Raw genomic sequence first — 17,868 nt, forward strand, 5'->3', positions numbered from 1 at the left:
CAAACAACCAAACCAAGTACTACAACCATACTAAGCAACGAAACCAAGCAAATACACCAAGTAACCAAAACAAACAAACAACCAAAAACTAAGAAACCAAACTAAACATCCAAAATTAAACAACTAAACTAAGAAACCAAACTTAACAATCAAATCAAACCAACCATAACCAGACAGACACCCAAACAAAATACCAAATGAAACAATTAAATCTAATCTAATCTGGTCATTTATATAGCGTCTTTCTTTACAGATACGAAGTACTGTAAGTTTTTCCCTTGTCATCGGGTCCATATGCTTAAGTGTTGGTGTCATCTTGGCGCAGGAGTAACCAACCCCACCAGGTACCCATTTATACACCTGGGTGGAGAGAAGCAACATAGACAAAGTGCCTTGCTCAAGCAAGACGCACAGCGAGGGATTGAAACCCCGACCTTGAGGTTTGGGAAACCAAACTGTTCCCGCTGCACCAAACCGCTTCCACATAACCAAACCAGCAACCAATTTAACTTACAGTGTTTTGTATTTTTTAGAAACTTCAAACCATGTTGTTGTCACCTTTACAAGAGCTGTCGGTTATTCAACATCCTGACATCCGTCAGAAGCAACTGGAATGTGTTCTCCAGGTTCTCCACAACAATGGAGAAACTCTGGCACATGGATGGCCTTTGGTTCTTGGTGTCATTGGGGCAGTTTCTGATGATCAGGGGTAAGATATCCAAATTTTCAATTCAGTGTCTTATTGTTATACTTGAAGTGTCAGTGCCAGCCGCCTTAGTCTAAAAACAATAAATGTGAGGCATGCCATTCCAAAACCAGCGTACAGACATTATTTTAAAAGATAAGTATAAAAACAGCACAGTCAGTCACAGGATTAAGGCGCAGGATCATCTCATCTCATTAACTATAGTTCTACAGATCAGGCTCATAGAGAGGGTAGGCTTGGGGTGGTGGAGGTTATCCACTATCTCACTAATCGATTACAGTACTAACATCACAATTTATTTGTGTATTATAATCTAAATTTTCTGGTTTACTTTTGGAAAACTAATATTTTATGTGATAAACTAGTTGATTTTCTTCTTTACAAACAATCAGTATAATTTATTTTGTGATCCGTTATTTTTTATAAATGTTATACTTTATTAGGCCAAAAAAAAAAAAATGTTGTGTTGCCCTCCGCGACCGACCAAAATTAGCTTACCATCGTTCTATTGTGGTGCCTACGAGCCCTTAGGCCTAGGGTCTTCATAAAGGGCTGCAGTTTCAGACCTAACCTATTTCAGGTATTAATAAAAAAAAAAATCCGTCCTACCGACCAGCGATCTCGATTTTTTCCTTTTAATGGCAACACAACTATATTTTTTTGGCCTTATGTGAGTGATATTTTCATTTTTTTCCTTTAGGGACAATCTTATCAGAACTGCATTTAAGTGCTTCCAACTAGTCACCACTGATTTTCTACCCATAATGCCACGGTATGGCCTACAAATTTGCATCTCTGTGGCGGCTAAATTTGGACTTCAGAAGGAAGAACTGAATATTAGTCTAACTGCTGTAGGATTATTGGTAAGAAATATTCTGGTTTAGTCTAATTGTGGCAAATCAGTCAAGGGGAACCTTAAACAGTTGTTCACTATTACACCAAAGAGCCAATAAAACCACTGCAACATATATATTATTATTAATTATTACTATTATTATTAATCCTTATTAATTATTACTATTATTATTACCTTTTTTAATTTAGCTAGAAGAAGAAGAATTCGTAACTTCAGTAGTTAATGTGCACTTTGCATAATAGCATTGTTATAGTGCCACTGAACATTCCATTCTGCCGTGCATATTGGCACTATGCACATTTCATCATAACTGATGTCCCAATGTTTCCAAATTCAATGACAGATTGCACATAATCTCCATCAATTGACTGTTTTGTGTTTTTTAATTTTACTTCTTGTAGATACATATTTGTCTTTGTTCAATTGTATTATTCTTTTATTTTTTGATTATTGATGTTTGTATTCTGAGTTCAGTAAGTGGGTTTCTGTTTATAAGCATTGCTACGAGAGTCACCCACTATAAATATGGTACAAAAAAAAAAAGTAAATAAAGATTTATATTCGATGAATCATTATATTATATATAATCTATTTATTTTATTTTTTAGATTTATCTTGTATATTTGTCTTTGTTCCATTGTATTATTACTTTATTTTTTATTATTGGTGGGCCTCTGTATATCAGCATTGCTGCAAGAGTTGCCCACTATAAATGTAGTTCAAATAAATAAATCCTTGTTGATTGATTGATATTATTATTAAAAATGTTTTTTATTTTATGCACATTTTAGATATATTTTAATATTTAAATTCATGAATGTAAACATTATACATTTATTTTTATTTTTTATTTCATACAGTGGAATATATCAGATTATTTGTACCAAAATCGAGTAAGCATATGTGAGGGACTGGAAAAAGAATCAAATCTTGTTGAAGGCACAAATGATAGTTCTCCAAATGAGGCCCCAGTTCCACCCTTTGATGCCCTCTGGTTGACCCTTTACTCAAAGCAAGCTGACCTGTGCGTAGACTCCAGACCAGCTGTTAGGAAGAGTGCAGGCCAAACATTATTTTCTACTATCAGTGCTCATGGGTCTCTACTGCAACAGACAACCTGGAGTACGGTGCTATGGCACGTGAGTGTTGAAGCTTTTATTTTTTAGGTCGTAATCCAGAGGTCCAGATATATTCACCTGCAGTTTAACCATCCCTGAACCACACACACAAGGTTATGTTTCATTTCATCAAGCCAAGTGTGCTTTTACAATGGGTTTAGTTGTAGGGTGCTTTAATAATAAATGTAGGGTATTTGTTGTGTGGGCATTGTGCTGTTCCTCAACTAAAATTCTACCAAAAGAAGTACGAAGTACATGTTTGCCAGTATGAATACAATAAGAATTAATATTTTTAAGAATTTCATCTTTTTCTTTTATAATACAAGTATTAGTAAGTAGGTTAAAAAATATTTTTGTTTCAACAGAAATTTGATAGAATAACATTTGCTGTTGTTATTTGCTACTGTTGCTGATGATAATGATGGCACCGTTGCTGTCATTTCAATTGTTATCATTATTTTATTTTTATTATTTTTACTACTATTGTTATGATTAATAGATTTTTAAAAATCCTTCTACTTAGGTGTTGTTTCCTCTGCTGGATAAAGTAAAGAAGCTGTCTGGTGCAGCCAAGCAAGACAAGTCAGACGTGAGTGGTGGCGTCAATATTCTGATACACCACTCACGGGACACAGCAGAGAAACAGTGGGCAGAGACTAAAGTACTTACATTAGCAGGCGTCGCCAGGGTCTTCAACACCTGGAGGCAGCAACTAATTCTTCTAGGTTGGTAGCTTATTTATTTTTCCACCATATTTAAAAAGGGTTGATCATATATATATCAGAAGCTCTATAACCATGATTTTATGATTCCTAAGGTGCTGAGTTTTTGGAGGTTGAAAGTTATGTTATTGCATTTTAGCAGAAAGCTGATATAATAATAATAATAATGTCATTTTGTTAGGCGCACGTATCCATCCCTAGTAGGGGTGCTCGCGGCGCCATTTTCCATCTGCCGAGTGTACATGTAGCCATTTTCGCATTATTATGTGAATTAATTAATTTTTAATTATTTATTTAATCTTAATGTATATTTATTTGTGTTGGACCAGACATGGATGGGAAAGATAGGCAAAATAAGATGCAAATACTCTTCGGGGTCACCATCCATCACCACCCTGGCGCAATCCCGGACCTCTGCCTAGGTGGCTCGAACAAAGGAACTGGAAACACATTTGCCCTGCCACAGATGATATGAAGTAACAAGATCAGTTACACTGTATTGTTTAGAATATCACCAATATTCATGTGGCGCTAAAGATGTCGGCAAATGTAGCCAACGTTTTCTGAATCACACAAGCCACTTTTAATAAACAAAAACTAGTTTACTAAACAATTTTATGTTTTATTTCTCTGCTTTTGAACAATGGAACAACAGTTTTTTCTACCTTTTGGTACTCAATTTACTTGTTGTAGTCATTGCTTAAGAGGGCTTATTAATAGTATTTTAAACAGGACATTTTTTTAATTTCCTGTTCTTGAGTGCTGGAAAACTTTTCTTGTTTATTTTTCTGCTCATGTTGTTTTAGTTGTCTATTTATGTTTTTTTTTATTAGGTGATTTTCCAAGAGCTTGGGCACTGTTGCTGGAACATATAGAAGCCTCAGCTCTTAGTACGAGTAATGAAGTATCATTGAACGCTTTGAAAAGTTTCCAAGAAATACTACAACTACAGTCTTCATCCCCTTCCCCTAAAGTTGCACTGGAGAGGGCAACATCATTTGAATCAAACATCTCCGCACCAAAACCTGAACGAATCAAAAGAACTACTTCAAATGATATGCCCAAAGTTAAATCAAGTAATGAAATTGAGGTCGTCATGGACGACTTTACTTTATGGTCAACAGCGTGGAGGGTTTGGCACAGTATTGGGATTAACGGAACCAAACCGCCAACGTCAAAAACCGCAAAAACTCTACCGTCACAAGCATTCCTAACAACGCTGCTGCAGATATTTCCCACGTTATTCCAGCACATCAAGGCTAAGTTTGTAGCATCTGACTTCCAGAAACTGTCACGAGTTCTCCAGTGTGCCGTATCGGTTCCAATTCATGCGGATGCATCGCCATTTATACTCCCCTCCTCAATGCTTGATGCGGAACTCACTGGATTACAGGAAGCGGCACTGAATGCAATAAATTGTGTTTCTAAGGTAAATTTAAATACGACTCCCCTCCCTAAGCCTCATAAAGAGATTTTGCTGATAAAAGCATCACTATAGTTTATTTATTTAAGAGGGCCCCTGAATATCAGCCGACCTTCTAGGATACACTGGAAGTGTCACCCTCTTTAAATACGGTTAAGAAAAGATGCTGTTCACAATTGGATTTAATTACCAAGTATATTTCAAGAATGATTAAATGACCAGGTACACAAACAAGTTATATCCAAGCTTTAGGAATTGTCATGAGTATTACATCCTGGTTTTGTATAAGACTTGAACCTGACATCCTAAAGTTTGGAAGGACAGCACTTAAGCACTAAAGCCGGGCACTCGCTGTGTCGCACGATCGTCAGCCGGGAAATTTAACTCGGCTCCCTGCGAGCGCTAGACGACGCGGCGGCATAATGCTGATTGTCGGTGGCAGTTTGAGTGGATGGTCAATAAAAAGGATCCGTTGCACATGCGTCGTGGCATTGCATGCTCCATAAAATGGCTTCGGCCGACGACCGTCTTAACCTACAGTAATTCTTCTAATTTCGTTTTCTAATGTGTATGCAGGCAGTAGGTGCTTCAGAGACCATGCAATCCATGCATCCAGCCGTGTTTGATCAACTACTTACATTTGTCACATATGCTTGCCAAGCGCCTTCTTTTGGTCAGATTGAGACCAGGGTCATCTCAAAAACAGCAACAAAGCAGGTAAGAAAAAAACAATTTTTTTTCTTTTTCAACCAAATAAATGAACAATAAATAAATATTTGAACATTTTCAGAATGAGTAAAAATATACAAAATGACTTTTGCTTTTTGTAAAATTGAAATTTCACATTTCAAAGCAAGTTGAATTATTAAGTGAGTGTGAGATTTTACATTGCTTCCATCCATGCGTGTTCCAAATTCAACGGAATTAACATCTCATATTCATGTTTTCAAAGAAGTACAATAGCATCATGGAATGTTCAGTGCTCATTTCAGAAGAACTAATGACTTTGCATAACAAGCCAGTCAAATAAATAATAGTCTTCCTTCCTAAGTGTATGCGTCACAAAAATGATTTTCTTTTTGGGCTGTGGATATACAGTTTTTATATCACCGTAAATAGATAATGAAATGATAACTTTACGTCAAACCATAAGTACAGAATTAACATCATATGTGGCAAAGACAAACCAAACCAGTCACTCGTTGCAAATCCTGTTTCAGAGATAATGGCCAAAACATGCTGGAAAGTCAAAATTTTTGAAATCTATTTTATTGCACTAAACTAACCTTTATATATCTATATGTCATGCTATGCTGTTACTTCCCCCATTTCCATTGTTTAAACAACCATTTTTAACAATTTGGTGGTGGTTTCTCCCTGGAAAATGCCCAAAATCAGTAACTTTGAATGCTAATTTCTCAAGTATTGTTCTTTAAACAGCTGTATGTCTAAACTCCTGTAACTTCTTAATGAAATGTCGGATTTTAATGATTCTTTTACCATTTTATAGATCTCATTTTACTGTTTAACCTTGTATTAATAACTAAAAATTACTTTTTGCGATGAGTGACTGGTTTGGCTTGTCTGTGGCCTAGGTCTATTTTAGATAGGCCTAGACTGATGGTGGATGTCCATATTGGAAGGATTTATCACATCCATGTGGAGACATGACTGCAGCATGAATGAAAAACGACTGTGTGTGTATGCATGGATAAATCTGTTTTGCGTAAACCTATCATTTCATCCTCTTTTTTGATGATTAAAAATATCATCTTGCTTTCTTAAGAATAAAAAATCATATTGTAAATTTAGGGTTGGGTCCTTCGGAACTTGTTGATATCTAATTAAAATTCAAATTGATGATGTTTATTAATGAGCTATACTGTGAAGTTTGTTTTTTTATTCGCGCAGATGATGCCTCAAAAACTAGCTCAGATTTTTGCGGAAAATCACTAGGAAAATAGGTGCTTAATTGTACTGCAACTACAGTACTGCACAATACTTTAATTATTTTAAGATTTGGTGAAAGCCTAATTTTTAGCTAAACCTGTTTGGAAATCAGCCCATTATTTTTCGAAATGTGGGGATGGATTTCTAGGCCTAATTTACAGTCTGTGGTTAAAATGCATGATCGGGGGTGGCGCCAGGATTTGCCCGGCGGGGGATCCTACATCCCCGATGGGGGAGCCAATGTTCCTCATGAAAAAAAGTGGGTGTAGTCGGGCGGGCATTTCTCTTTGAAACCCTTAAATGTGACAATTTAAGGGTTTCAAAGGCTTACTTAGTAAAATCAATTTAGAGCCTACTAATATGTAGAAAATACATATACATTTTATTTCTCCCAATGAACTGTGGTTTTTCTTTCTAAGGGGGCCCAGCTCTTCCCGATGGGGGAAACGCCCTGGCCCCGCCGACCCCACTGGTGCCACCTCTGCTTGATCAGTGGTCCTAGGTTCAAAGCCTGTTTTTTATCACAGCTTTTGTACTCATTTCCAACCTTTGCTCACTGTTTGATTCAATTAAATGCAAATGCAATTATAACAAATAGAAAATAAAGGTATAAATATGTGGAATTGCATGCCATTAATGTTTATTTCTTACTTATTAATTTCTTCCTGTGTGTTTTGTGTAATTTCCAGCTCAATTTTCAAATTATTTGTCTGTTGAAAATGCATTTCTGTTAAGAACCATTCTGGCTTCCTGAATAAACCAAAAAAAAAATGCAATACAAACTGAATTAAAGCTTTTTTTTTCTGAAATTTCCATATTGACATTACTGAAAAAAAAAACTATTGAAATAATAAAATAGCCAAAAAAAATCCATAATTAATGCATACATACATTTAATAGAGTTATGGTAATTAATATTATTTAACCACCTAATTAATACCTTTATTGATAAATTATCTTTATTTATTGATTAATAACTACCTTATCAATAAGTACCATTAATGGTTATTAATTAAGTACCTTTAATAATTAATAATTAATTACAATACTTTAATTGTTAATCAGTAAATTTGGGTACCTTTAATAATTATTTAATGAATAATACTATAATCCTTTGTAATTAGTTGCTTTATTAAGTAATGAATAAGTCCCTTTTATTATTAGTACTATAAATAATAATTAAAGAGGTACCTCTATTTTGAATTGGTAAGTAATAGTGAATACTTTAATTGTTAATAAGTAAATTTGAGTACCTTTAAAATTACTTAATGAATAAATACCATAACACTTTGTAATAAGTTGATTTATTAAGTAATGAATAAGTCTCTTTAATTATTAATACTATAAATAATAATTAAAGAGGTACCTTTATTATTGAATTGGTAAGTAATAGTGAATAAGTATCATTTTATAATATTATTTATATGACTTCTATTTTTATACAACTTTTAAAACTTATTTATCGAAAAATTAATTTTAATGTAATGTTGCAATTTTTTAAAATTTTACAATGCTTTGGAAAAACCTCAATAGTGTTTTACTTTTGGTTATCCATAAAGGACATTTTATATTGAAATTTTTCTCCTCAAATTTTGTAATGAAATATATTGAAATATTAATAAATCATTAATAACCAATTTGTTAATGAAACATAATTGCTATAAAGCTTTTAATTAAAATTTTATAAAAATATCTCTTAATAAATATTTATGTAAAACATGATAATTGTAAATCATGCATATTTGGCATAATGTTTGTTGTCTTGTCTTTGTAGTTATTTTGTTAAATCTTTGAAATTTCCTGGCAACACTTAACTAGGCTTTTCTTGTTTGTCTCCATCTACCTTCCACCCTCTATAGTCTGCTGAGTATTTACATTCATGGATTCAATGTAAGGTATTGTTACTACCGCATGGCTGGTTCACTTTCATCTACATTTCAGTCATGTTTTTTTGTTGTTTTTTTTCCTTTAGTTATAGCTTTTGGTGGTTTTATTTGAAGCAAATATGTTTTGCTTTTTAGTTAGCAAATTTTGATTGCTTAAAGCTTCTTAGGTTTGCAAATTATTTTTCAAACAAAAATTCAATTGACAAAAAAATAACTAACAATTGTTTGCTATTTTAGTAAATTTTCAAAGTCTTTTTCCCTTAATAAACATTTTTTTATTGTAAAAAAATAGTTTGTGTATAAAAAACAAATTGTCTATCTTTGTTAAAATTTAAACTAATACATTATTATTTATTAATACAAAAATTAACCTGATAATTGGGGATAATTTTTTAAGGGATAATTATCTTAGGAATTTTTTACATTACATACATATACGCACATAGAGGTTTTAATGTTACAACATTTATATAGTGACTTGCACCGAGAATAGGCCCATAGATCGTACATAAACATAAGCCTTCCAACACATGAAAAATTCTTATACAAACAGTGGCAGATCCAGGGCTACCCCCTTCCCCTTCTAGGAAGCAGCCAAAAAATCACTAACCACTAATCAGTAAGTAAGTGTGAAATCATAAGCGATTAAAATGGATAAAAATTAAAAATCCAGTGGGATAGGCCCGCCGGACCCCACAGTTGGTAATGGAACACTTTTACCTTCCTCTCTCAACCATAGGCTGCTCGCGTCCCCTTTAGACTTTAGGTCCCTGATAGCCTCTCGCCACCCCAGCAAACAGACCACATCTCTCCATCTATGTCCATCCAAAGGAATTCACTTCAAAGCTCCATCAATTTGTAGACTGTATTATTTACCTTCTCTTTACATAGTTGTCTCAGGTGTTTTTTGGACTTCTTCTGTTCCTATTATTTTGTGGATTGCGTTACAGCCTGTCTTGTGATGGTATTTTTTAGCCTGTTGCTCAACTTTCATCTGCATTAAAAGGGTTCTTTTCCCAATGGTTGGGTCTATTAAAAACCATATCTGACAGATTTTGAAGGATTAGTTTCAGGATTAGTAATTAGGATGATAATAGATTAATTATTAGGATAATTTTAGGATGATAATAGATTAATTATTAGGATAATTTTAGGATGATAATCAGAATAATGATTTAAATAATGATCACAATAATAATTAGGATGATTATCAGTATAGTGATTAGGGTGATAAGAATAATGATCAGGATAATGATGATGATGATGATGATCAGAATAATGATTTGGCTGATTATCATAATAATGATAGAATAATGATCAGAATAATTATAAGAATAATGATTAGGATGATGATCAGGATAATGTTAAAAATGATGATCAGGATAATTATAAGAATAATGATTAGGATGATGATCAAGATAGTGATTATTACGATGATGATCAGGATAATGATTAGAATGATTATCAGGATAATGTTAAGAAAAATGATCAGGATAATTATAAGAATAATGATTAGGATGATGATCAAGATAGTGATTATTAGGATAATGATCAGGATAATGATTAAAATGATGATCAGGATAATGTTAAGAAAAATGATCAGGATAATTATAAGAATAATGATTAGGATGATGATCAAGATAGTGATTATTAGGATGATGATCAGGATAATGATTAGAATGATGATCAGGATAATGTTAAGAAAAATGATCAGGATAATTATAAGAATAATGATTAGGATGATGATCAGGATAATAAGAATAATGATAAGAATAATGATCAGGGTAATGATTATGAGAATGATCAAAATGATGATTATGGTAACCTCAATCATTATTATTAATTATGAATGTTGTTATAATGATAATGAATTGGATTACAGTCCTGTCTGTTCTCCCAATTAGTAGAGAGGCTTTCCTGTTTTTCTGTTTCACTATACATTTTGTCCATTCTCATTCAATATATATTAAGCTTATCTTCCTATCTCCTGCTTTTTACTATTTTGTCATCTTTTATATTTTTATTTTGGTGCTGGTTCAATTTGCTTCTAAATATATTACTTATATTATTATTATTTCTTATGTTTGTTGTTGTTTTTAATTTATGTCTTTAAACATTGTGGTCATTTTATTTACTAACAGTTTTGTGCTTCTAAGTTATGTTACATGTCATTTCTTATAGACTTGTTCATGTTTTGTTTTCTCTTTTATTTTTGCTTTGTAAAAAAGATGTGTTTTAAAAGAGATAGAACATCTTTAAAAACAAACCATACAGCTAGTTCATAATGTTCATGTTTTCCCCACAAATATCATCTAAAATGTCATTTATTTCATTATAGTGACATAGTGCTTTCCAACTGTACCACATGGTGTAATCATGTGATAGAATCATTAGTGTCATCTGATCATTTATAAGACACATGGTCATATAGTCGCACAGATATCACATGATACATATGATAACACATTGCACAGATATCACACATGTGGGGGGAGGGGCTGCTGGCACCATCCCCGCAGGTATGACATGATACATGTGACAACAAATTGCACAGGTATCACATGATACATGAAAGTTATATAATTCAACATTCAAGAATCGTCAACACTCTATTTGATAATTCTCATAACCAAAACTTTAACACTTTTTATTGGAATTTATAAACAATGCAGATCAGCATTGTTATACTCATTTTTTTTAGTAATATACAATATTAAATTTTATTTAAAACCATATTTCATCCTGGAAAGTTAACTGCTATTATTACATCATCATTATCATCACCATCTTTCTAGTGTTCAATGGTTAAAATAAACATACAGTATTTATTTATGATTGTTATTTAGGTTGTTTGTTGTTAATTACTGTATTTAAGTTGTAGCTCACTACTGAAAATTATTTGATAAGCACCCCTCTCATTTCATGCCAAACTCGAGTAAGTGCTGCACCAATAGACACCTTATTCTTAGAGACTATCTGGCCACTTATGTTATGACTTCTTTTACCGAACACAATTTTATTTCAGGGAGGTAGTAGGTCGTCAGTGTTAAATATGTTTTAGATAGATTTTAAATGCATCAACAAGTTTCTAGATGGTATTTTAGCTGCACTTTCCTCTTGACACATACAATTTTTATTTTAAAAAAGCACTTTCATAGACTAGAGAATTTTGGCACTGATTTATTCTTTTTTTGATTTACTTTTGATACATTTACATAGTGCTAAATAGCAGATGCCTCAAATGCACTTGGGTTCAGTGGTGGCGCCAAGGTAACATTTTACGGAGGCAATATGTTTTCTCATAGCAGACCGCTGGTGCCGCCACTGGATAAGAGATAAGGGGAAATTAGCACATTGCTAGTACTGTATTCATTTTGAAAAGCACAAAACCGGATAAGTGAATGCCGTGCGTCAACTTCACTAAAGTGCACATTCGATCTTCATCATCTGTGGCTGTCTTTTGGTCTAACTTAAAGTCTCAGCTATTTAACTAATTATCCCATTTTTTTTTTTTTTATTGTTGCATTATTTATTCATGATTCCAAACTTTGCCACTGCTTCTTTTGATTTGTTTACTTGTTCTGTGCTTGGGTTAGGCAATGATCACGGCTGCTTGTCGGTTGTGAGGTGGCTAAATATGTGGGGTGCAGCGCTTCGTATCTGCAAAGAAAGGCGCTTTACAAATGTTCTGATTGGATTGGATTGGATTGGATTGATATAATTGGGTGTGGCACCGCCGCACTTGGGTTTCATAGTTGCTAGTTTCTTAGGTTACAAGGTACAACCTTTTTTGCTTCCTGGAGGAGTATTCTAATTGAGCCGCAAGGATTTGTGCATTAACAACTTTACTGCCTTACCATGTGCCAGCCTAGCAGAATAGAAGAGCTTAAGGATGTTTCAAATATCTATGAATTAAATTGAAAGTATTTCATGCTACTCAGTGGTGATCCAGTGAGGGTAGGAGGATTATGCCCGTCTGTTGGACATATGAAGTCTCTCTCCCCATCAGCCAGTCTTCTTTTCTTTTGTTTTTTTCATTTTTACTGCATAGTATGTACTACAGAAAGCCTAAAATTGCCCAATTTCCCTAAGTAGTCACCAGGCTCAGCGCCCTTGGATCCCACCAGGACTTCGCCCTTGTGCACCCCAGGTAAGGACTGGTGGGTGCCTCATATTGGGAAATAGTCAAACCCCCTATTGGTCAGCTTTGCCATGAATGAGTATCTTAGAGCCATTACTAATGCTACTGTACCAAATATCAAAAGTTATGTTTGAAAGAAAGTGTATTGTACAGAAGAATATAATATTAGTATGAACATTATACAAAGGTACAGTATTTTTGTCAATTTCTGTTATTGAATTTAGCTACCCTTGATTTACCTCTAGAGGGTGCAATATATAACTTTCTTCCTGGAGTTACTGTCCCCTATTAAGCAAATGCTGGAATCTCTGACGATTACTTCATGTTACACAAATTATGTTTTTTCCTTATCTGACGTGTTATCGTACTGCAGTGCAGAATAGCATTGTAGTACCTGCTGTTACTTGAGGATTGGATTCATTACTAGCCATTAAGCACATGCTCAGTGGTCTAGTGGTTAAGACGCCAGGCTAGTTATTTGGAGGTTGTGGGTTCAATCCCACATGAATCACCTTTAAGTATTGGGGAAAGTACCCAACATTCAGTACGATAACACAGGTAGGGCAAAAACATCATTTGTATATTTCTTCTGGTGCAAAATTGCCATTGGATAACTTCATATCGTAGATGAATTACCATCTATTTTTTTCCATAATTTTTATTTGTTTCCAGGAAAAATGGGAGAGTTTTAGAGGATGCCTACAGGTAGGTCTGTGCTATGGGCAATGTGGTGTCTCAGTGCATTGATAACATTTAATGTTACAGTATTTATATACTATTGTATGGTATATTATATTTGTATTATGATTTCTGTGAAATGATTAACATGAGTTTGGTAGCATTAGTTGTTATACTGTAATGTTTAATAGAAGTAAAATTTATTATGTAATGTTGTTTGTATGAAATGAACGCTCAACAGCATACACGATTGTACTTGATCAGTGGCGGATCGAGGAATTTCAAATCGAGTTTGCCGAGGGACTTAACACAGATAAAGTGTCTAGACCACATCAGTCCCACACATTAGTTGGGGCTGAGGTAAAAAATTTCAAACTATGGCACCTCTAGATGGCCGGAAATGGCACTCTTAGACTAAAAATTTGATTATATTTTTCTGTTTTTTTCTCCACTTTTTTTTTAAAACTTAATATTTAGGGGTGGACCCAGGCCAGCTGAGCCCCTTCCCTGTCAATCCGCCACTGATGATGCCAAATGTATGCTGATCCCCAGGATATCATATGCCTTTCATTAATACTCTCAACTTAAGCCAGGCACTCACAATGCCATGCGCGTGCAACAGATCATTTTTGATCATGATGATCAGTTCTGACTACGACCAAGAAATCAGCAGATAGTGTCGCATAGTCTAACGCACACAGGGAGTGGAGCTGGGATCGCTGCACGCTGCAGTGAGTGCCCAGGCTTTACATATCATTTATTTGATTTACGACAAAACATATAATATATAAGTCTTACATAAGGTTGGAACAGACCCTTGTTATGCTTAGCTCCCACCCAGGAGAGAATTTCATAATGCTGCTAGTAGTAACCAGACCTTTGTGGTGGTAATAGCTGGCCCTACCCATTCATACCCTTCCGAGAAAATTGTAGTAATTGTAGTGCCTTAGCGAAGGACAGAATCAAAATGCACGGCGAAAAGTTCTAAACTGAAGTCAGTGAGGTTGAATTGCAACAGCTGCAATAAACTGTCCCACATTTAATTTGCTTAAATTTGCCATTTTACAAGGAATTCATTAAACATGCTCATTTATAGATCTAAAGTATTTTTTTATACAAGTTTGTAGAAAAGATTTAACATCATAATAATAATAATATTTAATTTAAATTTAAGAATAAATTTACAAAATCAAAGCAATATATGAAATTAGTCAGTTTACGTATTACTTGTTTAAAAAGAAATTGGTTTAATATCCACCTTATTGAAATAATTAATCCATTGATTCTTTGCTTATTAATTGTTATCACTGATAAAGTTTTTTTTTTCCAACTAAATATTTCTTTTCTGTGATTTAGCAGTAGTTTTTTCAATGCTTAATAGTTGAACAAGTTCTGGTAATCTCAAAAGCTCCGATGAGGGCAGTATAATAGAGGCAGTAGAGCTAAAACAGATCTATTAATCAATCAACTATTAATTAATTAGCCGAGTGTTACTAGAGCTCCTCATGAAGGCAGTATAATAGAGCCAGTAGAGCTAAAACAGGTCTATTAATCAATCAACTATTAATCAATCAGCCAAGTGTTACTAGAGCTCCTCATGGGGGCAGTATAATAGAGGCAGTAGAGCTAAAATAGATCTATTAGTCAACTATTAATCAATCAGCCTCATGAGGGCAGTGTAATAGAGGCAGTATAGCTAAAATAGATCTATTAGTCAACTATCAATCAATCAGCCTCATGAAGGCAGTATAATAGAGGCAGTAGAGCTAAAATAGATCTATTAGTCAACTATTAATCAATCAGCCTCATGAGGGCAGTATAATAGAGGCAGTAGATCCAAAAAAGATCTATTAATCAATCAGCCGGTGTTTCTAGTGCTCCTCATCAGAGCTAAAAATGCTATTTTAAAAAAAATACTTTATTTCATCACAAGCACATCAAAACATTTACGAGTTCAGCATTCTTTCAGTAACATAATTATCCATTTATTTTCTGTTCAATGTTACAAATCAAATAATGCTACCTAGATTTTATTATATGACTTTGATTTATTATTTTTTGCTCATATAATCAACTGCTTTGTGGAAAACAATTGTTTATTTTAATAATCTTACTAATAATTAATATGGATTTTACTCAATTATGGGATAATTCATAAGCATGGTGAGAGAATTATTAATAATGCTTGGGAGGGAAAAATGTTCATTGTCCATTTTAGGATTCAAACCCAAGACCTTGATTGTTTCAACTGAAGTTGCTATATTTGGTTTGCTATCCTAAGGTCGTGGGTTTAATTCTTTCTTTATGATTTTCGGCAACCATAGAATCTCCACTTTGCAAACCTCATAAAGTTAGATTAATTTAAGGTCATCAGGGGTTCATAAAGCCTGCAGGTCACACATTTTGGCAGCTGACCATCAGTCGACAAATCTATTTCTGCTCTGAGTGACTGCTTTAGGCAATGGTGAAACAATCCACGATAAACTGGGTACACACCAATCACCCAGGTTAACTTATCTATCGAGTATATAAATGCACTATGACTGCCATGGGTACCGAGAGCCCAGCCAATATTTCCATTTTGAAATAAGATTAAAAGGAAAAATGTATTATAATTATTATTACATACAGATTTTAACACAGATTATGTAAAATGTACATTTTACACCACAGGTGGGCAATGTGCGGCCCGACAGCGATTTTTTTGCGGCCCATGAAAAATAATTAAATACCTGTGTGTGCGGGGCGCCAAGCAACATTGGCTAGAAAACACCTTGTTTTTTTACTGTCCAATAACGATCATCTGTAAAAAGTAATATTGAAACTGGGAATAAAGTTGTGTAAAAGCAATACTTGAATGTTTTTGGAAGCACACTGGAAATATCAAAGTTTGGTTGGTGCCCTCTGTGTTCATTAATTCACTTTGGCCCTCCGACCGATTTTTATGCCCACCCCTGCTTTATATAATGGTATTGTACTACATAATCGAGAAAGCTTAACACAATGATTTATCTTACAATTCATTTAACATCTAAATAGCATTGGATATGAATGTGTTTATTTTACCTTCACCAATAATAATAATGAGCTTTATGTATACAGTACATTGACATAACTTCCTGAAGCATTTTCCTAACTTGGCTTCTTTAATTTCACAGGTGACTTGCCGGTAGAATAACATATTCAACAAAATGAAACCATACATTTAAAATGGGGTTTTATATTACAGCATTCATTGTATTTCTTTTTGCTTGCTTTCAAGATGTTATTTGTTGTAACTTTTGTATTTGTGGAATGAAATGAAATGAGTAATTATTAATGTTTATCCTGTAAGCGTTTGAAGGAAATGGAAATGGGAAAAAGCCAGCAGTTCTGCTAAGCCTTGCCTCTTGATTATTGTAGCTAAGGTCCGACAAAACGGTAGCGTAAATGTACGCAATAAACATGTACGTTTGTGAGACAGCACATGTGTTTTGTAGGGCACGCATGTATTCATGGCTTTGTTCTGATTGGTCAGTTATCAAGAATGATTGACAGTCTGGAAAAGTCTATTGCCACCAGCATGGTCAAGAATGTTGTATTCTTGAATATTGCATTCTTACTGATAAGTGTTGTTATATAACGACATTTTTTGGTTGGATATTTTGATATTGTAGCAGTGGTTGTGTGCATTCACCAATGCTAGCATAAATGTGTTAATGTTCTGCATCATTCAGTTGTGGCATATATGCCAATGGTAGAATTTATCCACAAAATGGTTAGCATACATTGTCGTTGCTTGTGTGCAAGTACCAGTGGTAGCATACTTCCACCAATGGTACTGTAGCATGGTAGCATACATTGTCAATAGTGTGCAAAATCCATTGGTAGCATACAACCACCATTGGTGGTGCATCCATCAATGGTAGCCCTAGTTCACTGTTCATTTGAAGTGTGCATTCACCAGTGGTTGTATTCATTCACATATACCAAAGTAATATACATCTACCATTGGTGCATAATTATCATTGGTAGTTTGTTTATACCAGTGGTGCATACATCAATTGGTTACATACATTTTCATTGGTAGCACGCATCCGCCAATGGTAGCTTACGTTTACCAATGGTAACATTCATCATCCACATTCTATCTAGTTCTAATCGTATCTCACTTGTGTCTTCTGTCACATACTAGGCTGAATGGGTGAGCATGAATTATGTGCCCTTTGCTGAGAAGAGTCTTAGCATGACTACTTCCCTCTATAAGAAGACAGCAACTCGGCCAGCAGTCATGGAACAACAGGTTCTGCAGAATATTCTAAGAGTAAGATACTGTAGAAATTTATTGTAGGAGTTTATTCAAGGGAGGCATTTATTCCAAATGAAACTCTAGAGGGGGAGTTTATTTG

The 17,868-nt window shown here is 34.2% G+C and overlaps 1 protein-coding gene across 5 annotated transcripts in view; it reads left to right on the forward strand.

Moving 5' to 3' along the window:
- Positions 1-17,868, forward strand: part of LOC117120730 (protein MON2 homolog) — a 47,481-nt gene that overhangs the window by 25,808 nt on the left and 3,805 nt on the right. For 2 of the 5 annotated variants that reach the window (XM_033265797.1, XM_033265798.1), the window contains 9 exons: positions 534-709; positions 1,407-1,569; positions 2,423-2,701; positions 3,204-3,405; positions 4,236-4,831; positions 5,402-5,542; positions 8,635-8,670; positions 13,475-13,507; positions 17,655-17,783. In XM_033265797.1, the coding sequence (XP_033121688.1) occupies positions 534-709; positions 1,407-1,569; positions 2,423-2,701; positions 3,204-3,405; positions 4,236-4,831; positions 5,402-5,542; positions 8,635-8,670; positions 13,475-13,507; positions 17,655-17,783 (1,755 nt within the window). The remainder of the gene's footprint in view (positions 1-533; positions 710-1,406; positions 1,570-2,422; positions 2,702-3,203; positions 3,406-4,235; positions 4,832-5,401; positions 5,543-8,634; positions 8,671-13,474; positions 13,508-17,654; positions 17,784-17,868) is intronic. The other 3 variants (XM_033265799.1, XM_033265800.1, XM_033265801.1) reach the window with 3 other exon arrangements.

The sequence above is a fragment of the Anneissia japonica genome, unplaced genomic scaffold, assembly GCF_011630105.1.
Source record: "Anneissia japonica isolate Jap-2015-1 unplaced genomic scaffold, ASM1163010v1 scaffold69_len1423075_cov170, whole genome shotgun sequence".
Classification (NCBI taxonomy): Eukaryota; Metazoa; Echinodermata; class Crinoidea; order Comatulida; family Comatulidae; genus Anneissia; species Anneissia japonica.